At 44.3% G+C, this 14,982-nt stretch overlaps 1 protein-coding gene across 2 annotated transcripts in view; it reads left to right on the top strand.

The window, feature by feature from the left end:
* The window catches only part of Nup214 (nucleoporin 214), an 80,828-nt gene that overhangs the window by 3,654 nt on the left and 62,192 nt on the right, over window positions 1–14,982 (top strand). For both annotated transcript variants that reach the window (XM_057755086.1, XM_057755087.1), the window contains exons 4-11: window positions 759–957; window positions 1,487–1,557; window positions 3,853–3,916; window positions 4,322–4,425; window positions 7,606–7,712; window positions 8,562–8,628; window positions 9,691–9,817; window positions 11,323–11,484. In XM_057755086.1, coding sequence (XP_057611069.1) covers window positions 759–957; window positions 1,487–1,557; window positions 3,853–3,916; window positions 4,322–4,425; window positions 7,606–7,712; window positions 8,562–8,628; window positions 9,691–9,817; window positions 11,323–11,484 — 901 coding nt within the window. The remainder of the gene's footprint in view (window positions 1–758; window positions 958–1,486; window positions 1,558–3,852; window positions 3,917–4,321; window positions 4,426–7,605; window positions 7,713–8,561; window positions 8,629–9,690; window positions 9,818–11,322; window positions 11,485–14,982) is intronic.

Raw genomic sequence — 14,982 nt, forward strand, 5'->3', positions numbered from 1 at the left:
GCATTTTAGCAAAATATTTTATACTAAGCCCTGTATCAAGGTAACATTTCTTGTTTACATGCAAGAATGCTACTTGAGGAAGCTTAGAGATTTGCCCTGTGACAGACGTGGAGCTAATGGAGAAGGCTGGTGTCAGTGTTGTTTGATCTGGTCTCTCCTGAGGCAGGGTCTCTCCTGAGGCAGGGTCTCTCCTGAGGCAGGCTTTTCAGTAGCAGTGTAGAACACTGACTATATGTTTGGGATTAGGTGTTTGTATGGCTTGTCTTTTTTCATCCTTCCTGTAGTAGGTACAGTGTCTTCATTTTACAGATGGAAAGACAGATTTCAGAGAGTTTAACATTGGTCAAGCATGCTAGCACACACCTGTAGTCCCTAGACCGCAGAAGGCAGATAGTGAGTTTGAGACCAGGCCAGGCTAAAGAACCTGTCTCAGAAAGCAGAACAAATAAAACTCACCCCCATCAACAGCCAAAGAAAGAAATCTAAAAGCTAGCCAGGGTCGCTAAGCAGATCCTAGACTCCTGCTTTGCGTACCCCGACCAGCAGTCCCTCTGAGTGTAGTGAAGTAACTGACGGCCTTTCTAAGTTCCATTGAATTGTCTGTGACTAATAGATCACTATGCAGGCCCTTCTTTTTCCCCTTGGTTATGAAGAACTAGAGAGTTTGATTTAAGAAAGGATGCATATTCAATCATTTTCTCTGAATCATAAGTGCCTTTGTGATTATTTATTTTGCATTTGTACCCTTATTTTAACAGGCAAAGCCACTGAAACGTCCATTTGCCTATCACAAGCTTTCCAAGGATGCAGACGGGATGGTGACTGATATGAAGTGGAACCCCACTGTCCCTTCCATGGTGGCAGTTTGTCTGGCTGATGGCAGTATTGCTGTCCTGCAAGTTACAGATGTGGTGAAAGTGTGTTCCACTCTTCCTCCCTCGGCAGCAGTTACATGTGGTGGGTAATAAAGGCTTCCCGCCCATAAAGTACAATAATGACAGGCTATTTAAAAATTAATTTCTGAATGGCCTTCTTTGTTTTGTGTGGATTGCTGGGGATGGAGAGAGGGTAGAAATTGAGAATATCCTTTATTTTTATAGTTAATGATCTTGAAACCAAACGGCATATATGAATTAATTGAATGTGCTTGGGCTATTGAGAGAAAGAAATATTTGAGCACAGCTCACTTAAAACTGGATTTTTGAGAGGAATTGTTGCTGGGTGACCATCTGGAAGTCATTTGTACCTCTATGAAAAGCACTAGAAGTAACAAATAGAAACATCAGGGTGATTCCTGATTATTTAAACACCTTCATTCTTGTCTTGCAAAACTCCACTGGTATGTCATTGGCTTGTATTGTTAAACTGGTTGTACTTTCTCCATTTTGCTTGGAACGATCTCTTTTGGGGTGATTATGTTGCTGTCTAGATCTTGGGGTCTGCTTTCTTTTCACTGGGTTTTTAATTGCTGGCATTCTCTTTATAGTGTGCTGGAGCCCCAAAGGAAAGCAGCTGGCCGTAGGAAAGCGGAATGGAACCGTGGTCCAGTACCTTCCCGTGAGTTCTACTTTGCACCTGAGAACTTTTCCTATTTAAGTTATCATTGTTGGGGGTGGTTTGGAACATCTTAGTGTTAGAGTGCTTGGCTAGCGTGAGGCCTTGGGTCCCGTCTTTAGCACTACAAAGTAAGCAAAAAGGAATTTATATTCTTCATTGTAATCAATCTCTCCATAAATGAGGAAGAGATTTTCCTCTTTGCTCTGTCTCCCAGTCCTTTAGAGGCTCCATTGTCCTGAGTATTCAGGCCTCCTCTCTCTTATGTTTGCTCATGCAAACCGCTGGTATGGAAATGCACTGTTTTTGTTTTCCCTTTAAAGTAAAATGTGCTCCTGAGCTATGCGCTCTTTCCCCGAGCTTCATATTCCAGTTTTCCTTTTTTTTTTTTTTTTTTGAGACAGGATTTCTCTGTAGCTTTGGGGCCTATCCTGGAACTAGCTGTTGTAGACCAGGCTGGCCTCAAACTCACAGAGACCTGCCTGCCTCTGCCTCCTGAGTGCTGGGATTAAAGACGTGCGCCACCACTGCCCAGCTCTTGTTTTCCTTGATCAGTCTGTTTGCTCAACTTAAAAAGAAATAATTTTCAATCCTGTCATTCAGAAACAATGATACTTTAATAGGAAAATTTTCCAAATTCTATTCCTTCCCCTTTCTGTCATTTTGAGACATGATCTCAGTATGTTGTTCAGTTGGTCTTCAAACTCTTCCTCCTCCCACTCTGCCTCCTAAGTGCTGGCTCAATGGCATGCACCGTGGCTTCTTAAAATACACCAGGAAATGTTGGAATAAAGCAGGAGGCGTTTCTACTCATAACCATTCTTTGTTACTTGGCTTCATTGGAGAACTTTGATGTGTGTGAATGAAGTCTGTTTAGCAACCTGCATAGAGGGGCAATTCTACATAAACAGCTTAAAAAGAAATGGGGCTGAGAAGCTGTAACAGTGTCGCTCTGGTTAAAGGACAGTTTTTATTTCCAACCCTCTTAAAGGTGCGGTGTCTCTGGTTGTGGGCATCAAACAAAGCAGATGCTCTTGTGCATTTTTTTCCTCTTCTCCTTAGGGGGAGTTTTGTTGAGTTATTTATTTTATGTGCATTGGTGTTTTGCCTGCATGTGTGTTTGAGTGAAGGTGTCAGAACTTGAACCAGAGGTAAGACAGTAGTGAGTTGTCATGTGGGTTCTAAGAATTGAACCCAGGTCCTCTGGAAGAGCTGCCAGTGCTCTCAACCATTGAGCTGTCTCTCCAGCCCCTGTTTTGTTTTTTTATGACAGGGTCTCACTTTGTAGACCTGACTGGGCTTGAGCTCAGAGATCCACCTGCCTCTTCCTCAGGAGTGTTGGGATCAAAGAAGTGTGCCATCACACCCATCAAAAAAAATTTTTTTTTATTTATTTATGGCTCTGAGTGTTTTGCCTGCAAGTGTGTATATGTACCACGTGCATGCATTGTATCTTTGGAGGGCACAAGAGAGCTATCAGATCTGGAACTCCAGTTAGAATGGTTGGGAGCTAATGTGGGTGCTAGGAATCAAACTCAGGTCCTCTGTAAGAGCGGCCAGGGCGCTGACCACTGAGCCGTCTCTTTAGTAACTGGAAGTACAGGCAGTCACCTTTGTTTGTTGTCGAACATCATGTGAGAATGGGTGTATAGTCTTTTGGGAGGCATCAGCCTCTAAAATGATAATGCGGCTTATTGACTTTTGTTGCTTGTCTGTTTGCTTGCTTTTGAGGCAAGGTCTCTCTGTAATCCTGACTGTTCTGGCATTCTGCTATGTAGACCAGGCTGACCTCAAACTTACAGAGATCTGCTTGCCTCTGTAGCTTTGGAGCCTGTCCTGGAACTAGCTCTAGTAGACCAGATTGGCCTTGAACTCACAAAGATCCGCCTGCCTCTGCCTCTGCCTCTGCTGGTTTTAAAGGCATGCACCCGGCTTACTTTTTTATTTTTAAAAGCTTAGTATACTGAGGTTTTCTTTCCAGTTCTATGCAGGCAGCTACTCTCTCTTCAGAGGCTCGTGGTAGTCTCCTGTGTAGACGGACTCAGTGTCTTATTGATGGGCATGGGCATCAGTGCTAGTAGCTGTGCACTGTGAGTGCTGCTGCCTTGAGCATCTCATCAGCTCCAGCGGAAGGGGTTCGTGTGAGCGTTTCCCTGGGTAGGGTGTGCTAGGAGTAGATGCTGCTCTCTTTGGGGGTGTGGAGGGGAGTTAGAACATCAGTTTCTAGGCGATCTGATTGGATTTGAGTTACATTGATTTAAGCATTGTTTCATTTGACATTTTTCAAATCTTTTTCAGACTTTGCAGGAAAAAAAGGTCATTCCATGTCCTCCATTTTATGAGTCAGATCATCCTGTGAGAGGTAACAACTGCTTTGCTTATTTTCTGGCCTCTATTGCAGCCGTTCTAGCCATATGAGATCCTCTGTCCCTGCTCAGGAGAGTGTAGAAGCCAGTTTCACAGTGTCATGAGTTACTATATAATAGCTTGAAATAGATCTCTCATTTTTATAAGAATTCTTCCTTTTCCCTAATAATAATCCTGTAGAAAACCCACTATTTTTAAGAAACTGGGCTAATTGATGCATTTGTATCTGTGAATTATCCTTATTCAATGGAGTATGAACCTTTGCTAAAAGCCATAGTACTTTTCTTTCTTTGTCTAAGTTAACTCTTGTAACATGTGGTGACTATTCCAAACATAGATGCATTTAGCTGTATCTTCTTGCTGAGATTGGTGACCTAGGAATCGGGTGTATGTTTTTCAGTTCTGGATGTGCTGTGGATTGGAACCTATGTCTTCATGATAGTCTATGCTGGTGCAGACGGGGCCTTGGAAACCTGTCCAGACGTGGTGATGGCTTTACTCCCGGTAAGCATGTGAAAAGAACACCTTTGTTTGCTGAGAGTCACAGAAGTCCTCTAATAAGCTAGCTTAGAATTAAATCCCTTTCCTTATTGGCTGTGATTGTAGAGTCAGGTGTAAGGTTTCAATGTTATACTGTGGGCCTGGGACCAAAATGATGGTGTCCATTTAGAGCACTGACTTTGTTACTGTTCTCTTGCTTGAAAAGGCACCATGAACAGGGCAATTCTTACAAAAGAAAGCAATCATTTGGGGTCTTGCTTATAGTTTTCAAGGTTAGTCCATGATCATGATGGCAAGAGACAGACAGGCGTGGCACTGGAGAGGTAGCCAGAGAGAGAGACTCTTGGCCTAGTGTGGGCCTTTGAAACCTTAAAGCCTGCTTCCCAGTGACAAACTTCATGCAACAAGGCCACACCTCTGAATCTTCCCCAAAGTTCCACTAACTGGGGATCAAGCATTCAGGCATATCTACCCATGGGGGCGAGTCTCCTTCAGACCACCACAGGCTTGGTGTGTGTGTTTGTGTGTGTTTTGAGGCCTGGTTTCTCTGTGTAGCCCTGGCTGTCCTGGAACTTGTTCTGCTGGACTGGCCTAGAACTCATAGACATTCACTTGCCTCTGTCTCTCTAGTGCTGGGGTTAAAGGTGTGCACCACTACCGCCTGGCCCTATTATGAGGTACAGGTAGTTTGGGCACTGCTTTAAAGCTGAGCATACAGAGGACCAGGTCAGAGTCGTTGCTTTTAAGGATCCCATGTGCTGGTGAATGGGGGAGTTAATAATCTGTAGTCAGAGTCATGGAGAGAAGAAAGTGGGATCCACAAGATTACTTAGAAATATTAGAGAAAAAGACACCTAAAAAGGCCATCTTGAAAAACAAACAACATTATTTAGTGTTCCTCCTTTAGAACTTCTACTATTGGGAGTTTTTTCCAGTTCTTCCTTAATAAATCTGTTTGCTCTGCTTAAGAAAGAGAATTTTAATCCTACCATTCAAAAACAACTTGATATTTTTGTATACAGATTTCCAGTTCTCCACTCTGTTTTCTATCTTGGAGACAGGAGCTCACAGTACAGTTGGTCCTCAGACTTTTTTTAAAAAATAATTTATTTAGCATTAGCGTGAAGATATCAGATCCCAAAAAACTGGAGTTACAGACAGTTGTGAGCTGCCATGTTGTTTTTGGAGGCTGCTTGTTTGCTCCTGGCCGCTTAGTCCTGAAATAATTACTCAGAAACTGTATTATTTGATTCATTGCTTGGCCAATAGGTTAAGAGTATTTCTAGCTAACTCTTTTTTTTTTTTAAATATTTATTTATTTACTTATTATGTATACAGTGTTCTGTCTGCGTGTATGCCTGAAGGCCAGAAGAGGGCACCAGACTTCATTACAGATGGTTGTGACCCACCATGTGGTTGCTGGGAATTGAACTCAGGACCTTTGGAAGAGCAGGCAATGCTCTTAACCGCTGAGTCATCTCTCCAGCCCCTCTAGCTAACTCTTATATCTTAAGTTTACCCATTTCTATTAATCTGTGTATTGCCACATGGCTATGGCTTACTGGGAAGGTTCCAGTGCGACTGTCTCCTATGGACGGCTGCATGGCTTTATTCATTAACCAGTATACAGAAGGACTTCCCACACCACCATGTGTGTGCTGGAATTGAACTTGGGTCCTCTGGAAGAGCAACCAATGCACTTAACCGCTGAGCCATCTCTTCAGCTCTAGTCTTCAAACTCTTAATCCTCCTGCTCTTCTCTTAAGTGCTGGGTCAGGAAATGTCAAAATCAAACAGACGGGGCTTTCTACTCCTGGCTTTATTGGGAGCCCCTCATGTCCGTTAGTGACGTCTGTTAGCAGCCTTGTTCTGTAAGAACAGGATAGGATGGATTTGGTTCTTTCTGTGCTGCTCCTTGGGCATGTTTCCAAGAGATCATTTTCTGTCTATGCTGGGTGGTGATTCTGTGTATTTTTAATATACATATTGAGAAATGAAATCTGTAGGTCAGGGTAGCTGCCTTTTTTTTTCCTTGTAGGGGTTTTGTTGTTTGTTTTTTGATGTTAAGGATTTAATCTGTGCCACGTACACACAAGCCAGCATCTGTCACTGGATTATGTCTCTAGCCCTTGGTTTTCTTGCTAAAGAGTTCAGTTTGGCCATGAACTCACAATTCTTTTGCCTCTGCCTCCCAACTGCTGGAATTATATGTACATTCCATTGTGCCCAGTTGATGTGTGCCTCTGATGAGCTTTAGAAAGCATGCCTGTCTCTCTTAGGAGAATTGGACCAGTTGTATCTCACCGCTACCGCGGCTCCCAGCACGGGGTTAGTGTGTGGCAGGTCCACATGCTAGTCCTTGCCAGTATGGGAAGTGTCTTTGTGAACTTTTTTCTGATTGTTTTCTTTTTGAGACAGGGTCATTTACACTATAGCCCAGGGTGAACTGGAACTCGCTCTATCCCAGGATGGCCTGGAATTTTCAACAGTCCTCCTGCTTTAGCCTTCCAACTGCTAGGCTTATAAGGGTGAGCCACCGTACCAGGTTGTTGTAGTAATTCTCTTGGATGTCTGCTGAGGTCCAGTTTAAAATTACGTTCATTGAGCCGGGCGTGGTGGCGCACGCCTTTAATCCCAGCACTCGGGAGGCAGAGGCAGGTGAATCTCTGTGAGTTCGAGACCAGCCTGGTCTACAGAGCTAGTTCCAGGACAGGCTCCAAAGCCACAGAGAAACCCTGTCTCGAAAAACAAAACAAAACAAAACAAAACAAAAAAATTATGTTCATTGAGATGTTTTTGACAATCTTATTAACTCCCTTCCTTGGGAGTAGCATTGACACCACTGCTGGCCGAGTGCTGGTGCTTCCTGCAGTAGACGGAGAGTGCTTGCTGAAGCCGTCTTCATAGCACTCGGGACCTAAGGAAGCTGGTGGCTCTGCCATGCAGGTGAGAAAGCCAGGTAGCACAAAGGCTGTCTTGCGGCAGGCTCTGGCAGAAGGCAGTTCCTCTTCGACTTGCCTGGTGATGGGGTTCCTATTCCTGAGTGCCCTTCAGAACTCATCCTATGTTTGTGCACAGAAACTGCAACACGTTTCTGATTGCGCTTAAGTTTTGAGATTGTGAGCTGGGTAGGAGTCCAGAAAATTTGCACATAAAATTTCTCTCCCCTCCTCTTGTTTATAGAAAAAAGAAGAAAAGCACCCAGAGGTGTTTGTGAACTTGATGGAGCCCTGCTACAGCAGCTGCACAGAGCGACAGCACCACTACTACCTCAGTTACATCGAGGAGTGGTGAGCAGAGAGCCGCTGCGCGGTAGAGCACACACCAGCCTCTGAGTTCAGTAGGGAGCTGTTCAGTAAGAGAGCAAAGTACAGGCTGATAGGCCTCAGTGTATTTTCAGCTGATGGGTAATAATGTCCTCATGGCTATGATGTCTACTTCCCAATCCTGATTTATTTATATTCAGTGTGTACTAATCTGCAAAGTCCAATAAATGTGTACCCACCCCTCCCCCACCCATTTGTTTTTTGAAGCAAGGTCTCACTGTTAGTCCTGGCTGTCCTGGACTCACCGTATAGACCAGGCCACCCTCAAACTCAGGTCTGCCTGCCTCTGCCTCCGGGGTTGGGGCTAGGATTAAAGGCATGCACCATGACACCCAGCATCACGAAGTCCAATTTTCTCAACTGCAGTGAGTGCCAACAGTGACAGTACTGATTGTTTGTTTTGAAGAAGTCATTTGTAGCTCAGACTACCCTTAGATTTACAGTGCTCCTCCCACCTCAGTCCTCTGAGTGCTGGGATTGTAGGCATCAGCGGTCACCTGGGTTAAAAATACTGATACTTAGGAACCCATTCAGGGTTTCTCCAAGAGCAGCTTACCTTTGAGAGTCCATTGGAGCTTCTTCTTGGGCTGGATTTCCCTGCTGTGGGGCAGGATTCTTGTGAGCCCAGACTTGGATAGTAGTGGGTGGGTTTTCCAGGGATTTTTGGAACTAAAAAGCCCAACACTACATCAAGTACCTTCCATCTTCTCTCCGGCCTGCTAGGAAACTTTGCCCTGTGCTGTACTGTAGACCCAGTCAGGCTCGAGCTCTTGGTAGACTTGAATGTAATGGCTTTTTGGTTTTGTTCTTAAGGGATTTAGTGCTGGCAGCATCTGCAGCCTCAACAGAAGTTAGCATCCTTGCTCGACAAAGTGATCAGGTAAATTTCTGCTTTTTTGTCATTTTTGTGTTGAATCATGCTGTTTTGAGAGAGGTCTCGTGGAGGTGGCTGCTTAAGACTGTAATGCATGTCCCTTTCACGGAGCTTTTAGTGCAAAGGCTAAAGGATAAAATGCCTCAAGCAATAGCTTCTCCCTTCCTTCCCCTCCCCTCTTACACGTGGCTTTACAGTGTTGGAGATTGAACCCAGAGCTTTGTGCATGCACACCAAGCTGCACCCCAACCTTGGTGTCTCTTCTCGTTCCCCTTGGCCCATTTTCATAGTGCCCTTTCAGCTGTTCTCGCTGGCTTCTGTTGGCGGTCCCCGCACTGCCGCTGTCTGCATGCTGGTCTGTAATGTTTTCAGATCACTTTTGTTTTGCTTGGAGGCTTACTTAAGAGTTAGAGTCGGCTTGGTTTGCAGCCTTGTGACTGTACCTTGAATACTCCTGTCCATGAATACAGCCATGTAGTATGAGTGTGTACTCTTCCGGGCCTGAGCAGCTTGTTTTCCTAGCTTCATTACTTGTCTTCTGTTTCCTCTGACTCATGCTGCCCAGCTGGCCACGACAAAAATCTAAACAGAATGTTAATGAATCATAAGACTCAGGAGTCATTTGTTGGATAGAATGGAGCCCAGCTACGAAAACAGGAGCAAGAGGGATGTGACTGGGAAGATGTAGAAGTTTCTCGAGGAGTGTAAGCAGCAGAACTGGCCAGTGGGAGACAAGAAGACAGGCCCAGTTGCCTTCTGTCTCAGTGACTAGTGACATAGGCACCTGCATGTTTAGAAACTGCCAAATTGTGGCAGGCAGCCTGGACCTTAGAAGATGGGGCAGACACACCGGGATCAGGTGGAGAAGCCGGCTCACTTAGCCACTCAGATGCTGGGGTACTCTTGACTTATAGATGTTGTTCCAGGCCAGGGGTCAGAGCCCCCCTTCAGCACAGGAAGCTGACCCATGCCAGGTATTCTCTGGAGCAGTGCCAAGAAGAAGCAGTGCAAAATGCTAAACAACACACCTCTTCCTGATTGTCCTTTTTTTCTTTCCTTTCTTTCCAGACTAATTGGGAATCTTGGCTACTGGAGGACTCCAGTCGAGCGGAACTGCCGGTGACAGACAAGAGTGATGACTCCTTGCCCATGGGAGTTGCCATAGATTATACCAATGAAGTAGAAGTCACCATCAGTGAGTGTTGTCTAGTGATCGCTGTAGAAATAGCTGTCCTCTAATGGTTGGTACTTAGAAGCCATTGACGCAGTTATACCTGCAGAGTGGTGGAGGGTGCATCATGGCAGTCAGTGTGAAGCTGCCCAAAGATGGCTACTCAATAATGAAACCACAGCCACAGTTCACGTGTTTCCCTAGATTGAATAGGTAATATCTGGTTCCCTAGTGACCTTACAAGGAGTGTCACTGTCAGCTGGCAGTGCACCCGGTACTCATTTAAGGGAAGGATGAGGGAGTAGAGCTTCAAGCTCATGTTTTCCACACGGGGCTCGAGCATGTTCTCTGAAGATTCCTTTTCCCTGTGGAGGTCAGCAGAGCGACTACAGTGACTGAGGTGTGATGAGGCCCTGAAGAGTATTTGCCCGCTTGAACTTGACCATATGGCTCTATCCTGGTCAGGCTCGAGTCCTTGTCCTTTCCCTGGTTTGGTAGGCACATTAACTCACTGTGTTTGTGTGTGTGTCTGCGCGTTTGCACGCACCATCTTTTCAGTTCAGTCCCCAAACCAGCATCAACCAGAGACTCCTACTTTTTTTTATTTTTTTTATTTTTTATTTTATTTATTTATTTATTTATTTATTTGTTTATTTATTTATTTATTTATTTATTTTTGAGACAGTATTTCTCTGTGTAACAACCCTAGTTGTTCTGGAACTAGCTCTTGTAGACCAGGCTGACCTCGAACTCACAGAGATCTGCCTACCTCTGCCTCTGGGATTAAAGATGTGCGCCACTACCGCCCAGGCAGAGACTCCTATCTTGTTGAGGTAGTAATATTTTTTATTCTGACAAATGAAGCTTGCCTAGAGATCAGAGGGTAGAGCTAATCACTAGTTGACCATAGAGGCCAGGCAGTAGTGATACCTTTAATCCCAGCCCTTGGGAGGAAACAGGAAGATAAGGAATTTGAGGTCACACTGGGCTGTACAAGATTGAACTAGTCTAAAAATAGAGAAACAGAGCCATGCAGTTGTGGTGCATGCCTTTAATCCCAGCACTAGGTAGGTGGAGACAGGAATATAAGGCTGGTGGAGACAGGAGCTAGCACCCATTCGGTCTTTAGGGTTCATGGAGACAGGAGGACCCCTGTTGGGTCTGAGATGTCATAGAGGTGAAGTCTCTGGTGGCTGACTGCTCTGCTTCTTGGTTCTTTACACTTTCACCCTCAATAACTGACTCTGGGTTTTAGAATCACGCTTTAGGGTCGTGCTGAGCCCTACTTCCTGAATGGAGGGAGACTGGGGGAGTACTGGACTGCTGGAATGACCAGGGCTCAGCAGGATGTGGTGATCTGAGAGTGTCAGAAGATATTGCTGTAGCTGCTGCATGGAAGGCTGTTCACATCTGGTCAGCTGCTGTTGAACGGAGCGCCTCAAGACCTTAATAAGCAGGGCAGCTGCCCTTCTAGGCCTCCGTCTGAAAATGGACCTGGCCCTTTAAACCTTTGTTTTCTCTTTTGACAGACGATGAAAAGACTCTTCCTGCTGCTCCGGTTCTCCTGTTACTTTCAACAGATGGTGTGCTTTGTCCATTTTATATGATCAATCAAAATCCTGGGGTTCGGTCCCTAATCAAGACCTTGGAGCTGGTCTCAATAGAAGGAGAGCGACTGCCCAAGTCGTCAGGTGTGTGCCTCCGTCTGCGTGTGGTCATCCCCATGGGGGCTGTGTACCGTAGGAAGGCTTGGCCTGATGTCCGCAGCAGTGTGCACATCTTTACCTCTTTTCACCCTGGCCTCTTTCTCCAGCCCTTACTAGACTTGACAGAGAAAGGTCAGCCATGTTGAGATCTGAGTTTTAAAGGCCTGTTTAATCCTCAGGATTGGTCTAATGGGTAATGGACGCTGAAAAATGTAACTGAGGGAAGTTTTTTGAGAGCGGAGAGGAAGTGAAGAGCCACTGTGCTGCGCTGCGCCAACACTGGAGAGGGCTGTAAACTCTAGCGCCCACTTCTGGCTCATAGGGTATGGCGATCCAGTGTCTCTGGCTCACATTTCCATTTTTTCCTTCTTTTTAAGAACATTGCTAGGTAATAATATATGTGTTGCAGAAAAATTAAAAACCCAAGAACAGATTCCATAGACCGTCAAGGAGGAGCATAGTCAGCATTTTGGGCTAGAATCTTCATGCACATACTGTAAAATGAGCGATGGGCCGCTTCCCGGCTCCCCGGCTAGTTTTCACCCGAAATAATTACACGGAAACTGTATTCATTTAAACACTGCCTGGCCCATTATTTCTTACCTCTTATTGCCTAGCTCTCACATCATGATTAACCTATTTTTAATAATCTGTGTAGAACCACAAGATGGTAGCTTACCGGCAAGATTCTAACCTATGTCCATCTCGGGCCGGAGAATCATGGCCTCTGCTTGACTCTGCTTCTTTCTCCCAGCATTCTGTTCGGTCTACTCTGCCTATCTAAGCTGCTGTCCTATCAAAAGGCCAAGGCAGTCTCGTTATTTAACCAATGAAAGTAACACATAGACAGAAGATCCTCCTACGTCAATACGGAGGTGCTAATTTGTATTGTCAACGTCTTTTTATTTTAACAGCTTTATATTATTTGTGGGGAAAAAAGTGTCAAACTTGTTAGAAGTGCTTTTTTTCCTGTATATTGAAATTTTTTTCTTGAGTTCTGTGAGAAGATACTGATACTTTTCTTCTTGTATAACTAGAATGCCCATAATGTCGCTAGTCCTGCCTAAAGACTGCTGACCATTAGGGCGGGATGTGGCTGATTATGCTTGGTCATGTTTTTATATTGTCCTGTAAGCCTGAGAGGCTCATACATCACTGAGCACTCAGGTACTTGTGTGACCCCAAGTAATCCACCAGGATGCTGGCATAGACGGCAATGCTGTATTGAACTTTGGCTACCCTTGGCATGTGCTCTTTGCATTATGTTCTGCCCTCACAATTTCCATGAGCACCTATACCTAGCTTCCCTAGTCTGTCTGTAGTGAGCAGGGCAGCCCGTATGCTTGACGCCTGTAGGGTAGGTGTTTCTCAGCACTGTTCTGCGTGAGGGACTGTGAACCATCATGGGGTAGTGGCCATTAGCTTTTTCTAGAGACTTTTCTCCTTCCTTCTTGTCTAGTGCAGAGGTAACAGATATATCCTAATGAGCGAAAATGGAGTAATGAAAATTGGGGATAGTCTACCCTGGTCCGCCCAGTATGGCTGAGGTGTGAGAAGGTTTGGAAGACATTGATGGTTCTGTTTGTTTCTACACAGCAGCTCCAAAGATGTGTTGTTGAATGACCAGAAAATAATGGGGTGATGGTCTTTGAATCCTCAGTTCTAATTAATGGGGTGGTGGTCTTTGAACCCTCAGTTCTAATTGATGGGGTGGTGGTCTTTGAACCCTCAGTTCTAATTAATGGGGTGGTGGTCTTTGAACCCGCAGTTCTAATTGATGGGATGGTGGTCTTTGAACCCTCAGTTCTAATTGCCCGGGAGGAATGTGTACAATTTCTTTAGAATGTTGCCTCTGTTTTCCGTTCTGGTGTAATCCTAACGGGCATTGAATTGATTGATGTCTGCATGTTTCTTTTTAAAGGTGTTTCTTGCTGGTTCCGTAGCCATTGTGTAAAAGAGGTATTCAAGTAGCCTACTGAGAGTAGTGTTAGATACTCTTCTGGAAGTGACAGTTCACATCAAAAGGTTCCGTTTTCTTTCGCTCTTGTATCCTCTCAATGTTCCTAGTATCTCTCATGAACACAAATCGCATGTTAGCCTAACAGCCAAGGCTAACTATTGTAAATTGTAAGTGTATTTATTTATTTTTTAAAGTATTTAATATGTAGTTGAACTGACAATTGCCTTACAAAAAGTTGGGGAAGTAGAACAAATTCTAAACCAGCCTTTTTTGGGGAGCTGCTTCTCCGTGTTTCTGCATGAACACCTTAATAGTTACAGTTAAAATGTGGACATCATTGGAGCCGGGCGGTGGTGGCGCATGCCTTTAATCCTAGCACTTGGGAGGCAGAGGCAGGCGGATCTCTGTGAGTTCGAGACCAGCCTCGTCTACAAGAGCTAGTTCCAGGACAGGCTCCAAAACCACAGAGAAACCCTGTCTCGAAAAACCAAAATAAATAAATAAAATGTGGACATCATTGGAATGCTGATTGTATTTTTATTTATATGTTTTGATATTGCTTTATTGCTAATGGGATCGTACTGTGTAGTCCTGTCTGGTCTAGAACTCACAGAGATCAGCTGCCTCTGCCTCCTGAGTACTGGGATCAAAGATTGCTATCCCCAGCATAGCATACTGATTTTAAATTTAAGCTGTAAACTCTTCTTAGGTTCCTAGCTAATTTTCATGGTTTATTCAAAAGAATAAACCATTCTGTTGTGTCATTGACCTTTTTTAAAAAAAAAAAAAACAGAAGCATTGGGATTGTATTTACTTGCGGGATGGGAGCGCACACCTTTAATCCCAGCACTCTGGAGGCAGAAGCAGGTGGTGGATCTCTGAGTTCAAGGCTAGCTTTATCTTCAGAGTGAGTTCCAGGGCAGCCAGGGCTATACAGAGAGACGTCCTGCCTTGAAAATCAAAAAAAAAGAAAAAAGAAAAAGACAAAGTTGTATTTCTTCTCATTCTTTAAATTATTTTTATACGATTTATTCTTAAGCAAGGGATCACTGGGGCCATTTTTATAGGTTTTGATTCATGTTGCAAAATGTTTTCTAAAAGTCCTACTTAGTGTATTTGATCCCTGGCACCGGGCAAAGGCCTCAGGTTGGCTTTACCTGCTCTCAAGGGCAACATGTTTTAATTGTGATATTTTAAAGGGAAGTCAAAACTTAAATTTAAATTTATATATTTTTTTTGGTTTTGTTTCTGTGTTTGTTTGTTTGTTTGTTTGTTCTGTTCAGTTCTGTTTTGTTTTTGAGGCATGGTCTCACAGTGTAGCCCCGGCTGGCCTGGAACTCTGTGCACACCAGGGTGATCTCAACTCAAAGATCTCCTGCCTCTACTGGAGTACTGCTGGGATTTAATGTGAGGAAGCCCGGCTAAATTTACATGCCTTTTGTTAAAGAGGCATGTTTTTTTCTTTTTGTGAATTAGGCTCTCTGCTTAAATTTGTTAACCTTAGAACTTAAATATAATTGACA

Source organism: Chionomys nivalis, chromosome 22 (genome assembly GCF_950005125.1).
Source record: "Chionomys nivalis chromosome 22, mChiNiv1.1, whole genome shotgun sequence".
Classification (NCBI taxonomy): Eukaryota; Metazoa; Chordata; class Mammalia; order Rodentia; family Cricetidae; genus Chionomys; species Chionomys nivalis.